At 60.7% G+C, this 1,490-nt stretch overlaps 1 protein-coding gene across 1 annotated transcript in view; it reads right to left on the minus strand.

Annotated features, from left to right (window-relative positions):
- Positions 1 to 1,490, minus strand: part of VOLCADRAFT_92785 (uncharacterized protein) — a gene marked incomplete at both ends in the record, with an annotated part of 18,764 nt that overhangs the window by 12,365 nt on the left and 4,909 nt on the right. Inside the window, 4 exons of the mRNA XM_002952202.1 lie at positions 81 to 193; positions 320 to 348; positions 729 to 840; positions 1,323 to 1,430. Of these exons, the coding sequence (XP_002952248.1) occupies positions 81 to 193; positions 320 to 348; positions 729 to 840; positions 1,323 to 1,430 (362 nt within the window). The remainder of the gene's footprint in view (positions 1 to 80; positions 194 to 319; positions 349 to 728; positions 841 to 1,322; positions 1,431 to 1,490) is intronic.

Below are 1,490 nucleotides of genomic sequence, written 5' to 3' on the forward strand. Positions count from 1 at the left end.
CCCCCCCCACACACACACAAACACACCTTTTGCCGTAGGGGATCGGCGTATACGATCGGTGTTGATGGTGGTTGCCGTACTGGTCGGCAGCGCCCTGTACGGCGCCTCCCTGCAGCGATGACGGCGCTGCCGCCTCCAACAAGGCTTGTCGTGAAGCCATGAAGGCGCTGATGCGTTCCGCTAGGCCGCGAGCCTGTGGATGGAGGTGGTTGGTTAGGTAGTTGTTAGTTGTTAGTTGAAGTTTTACTAATGAGGCACCGCTCCGAGTTGTGTAAGTAACGAGTAAACGGTCCCCTAACGGTCTCCTTCCCGTACATACCTGATGGTGGTTGGCCAACGTCAGAGCGCCTGCGAGTGGGCGGTGTGTGTGTGTGTTTAGTGTGTGGTTGGGCAGGGGTGGGGAGGGTGTGTTCATCAATTACTTACGATGTTCTTGAATTCGGATCAGCTATTGGACTACAACCAAGCTCACACAACTAACGTCCATACGCGGCACGACCCCTCCCTTCAGTACCCGTCCCGCCAAATGTACGGAAAGAGAAACAGCTCCAATCCCGTACCTTACCGTACAAGTTCCAATACCGGGACCGACTGAAGCTACACCACTCGTCCCGCGAACCCTAATTTCCCTCCCTCCTTCCCCCCCCCTCCTTCCCCCCCCCTCCTTCCCCCCCCCCTCCTACCCCCCCTCCCCCTCCCTCATCCCCTCCCTCCCTCACCCCCCTCACCCTCCACGCTCTTAAACAGGTTGAGCTGGGCCGCCAGCTCCAACGCCCTGGCGTGCCGCTCCCCCCGCACCAGCCGCTGAAAGGCCTTCAGCAGGGCCTTATCCTGCTCCGCCTGGCCCCGCAGCAACAGGTGGTTGAGGTCGGAGGCCGCCTCCACCTGCCCCCCAGCCTCGGCCACCTCCAACCTGTCGTACATGTAGGTAAAGGTAGTGAGAGGGCGGTGGGGGGAGGGAAGGTGGGGGTTACGTGTACGTGTACGTGAGTGTGTGTGTGTATGAGGTGAGGGGTGCGCGCGCGTAGATGTGCTGTACGGGAGGGCGGACGGGTAATACACCTGGAAGGAAGGACTGAAGTGAACAGGAAGGACACGTCCCGGCAACTTCCCCTCCCCCCCCAAACAACAAACAACAGGCAAAAACTGCAACTGCAACTCCCCCGTTCTATCTGGATTTGAATTTGGTGACGTATATGAATATGGCCACGTGCAGCTCAACGTGCTCTCGTTGACTCCCGAGCCCAGAAACAACATCATCGTCGGAATAGAAGTCCATCGCCCGCCCCTCCAGCTCGCCTGCTTCTCAGAGACGCGTTCACCAGCCCCAGCAGCAGCGCCTGGCCCTCCAGCTCGGGCGGACAGCCCCCGTCCACCGCCAGCACGGGTGGGGTCAGCGACATGGGCGTGTAGAAGGGACGGGGGGACACCTGCAAAGGGGGGGAGGGCGGGGACGGGTGACGGGGGGGGGTGATAAGGGGCGGAGGAAG

This window comes from Volvox carteri, assembly GCF_000143455.1.
Source record: "Volvox carteri f. nagariensis unplaced genomic scaffold VOLCAscaffold_28, whole genome shotgun sequence".
NCBI classification, from domain to species: Eukaryota; Viridiplantae; Chlorophyta; class Chlorophyceae; order Chlamydomonadales; family Volvocaceae; genus Volvox; species Volvox carteri.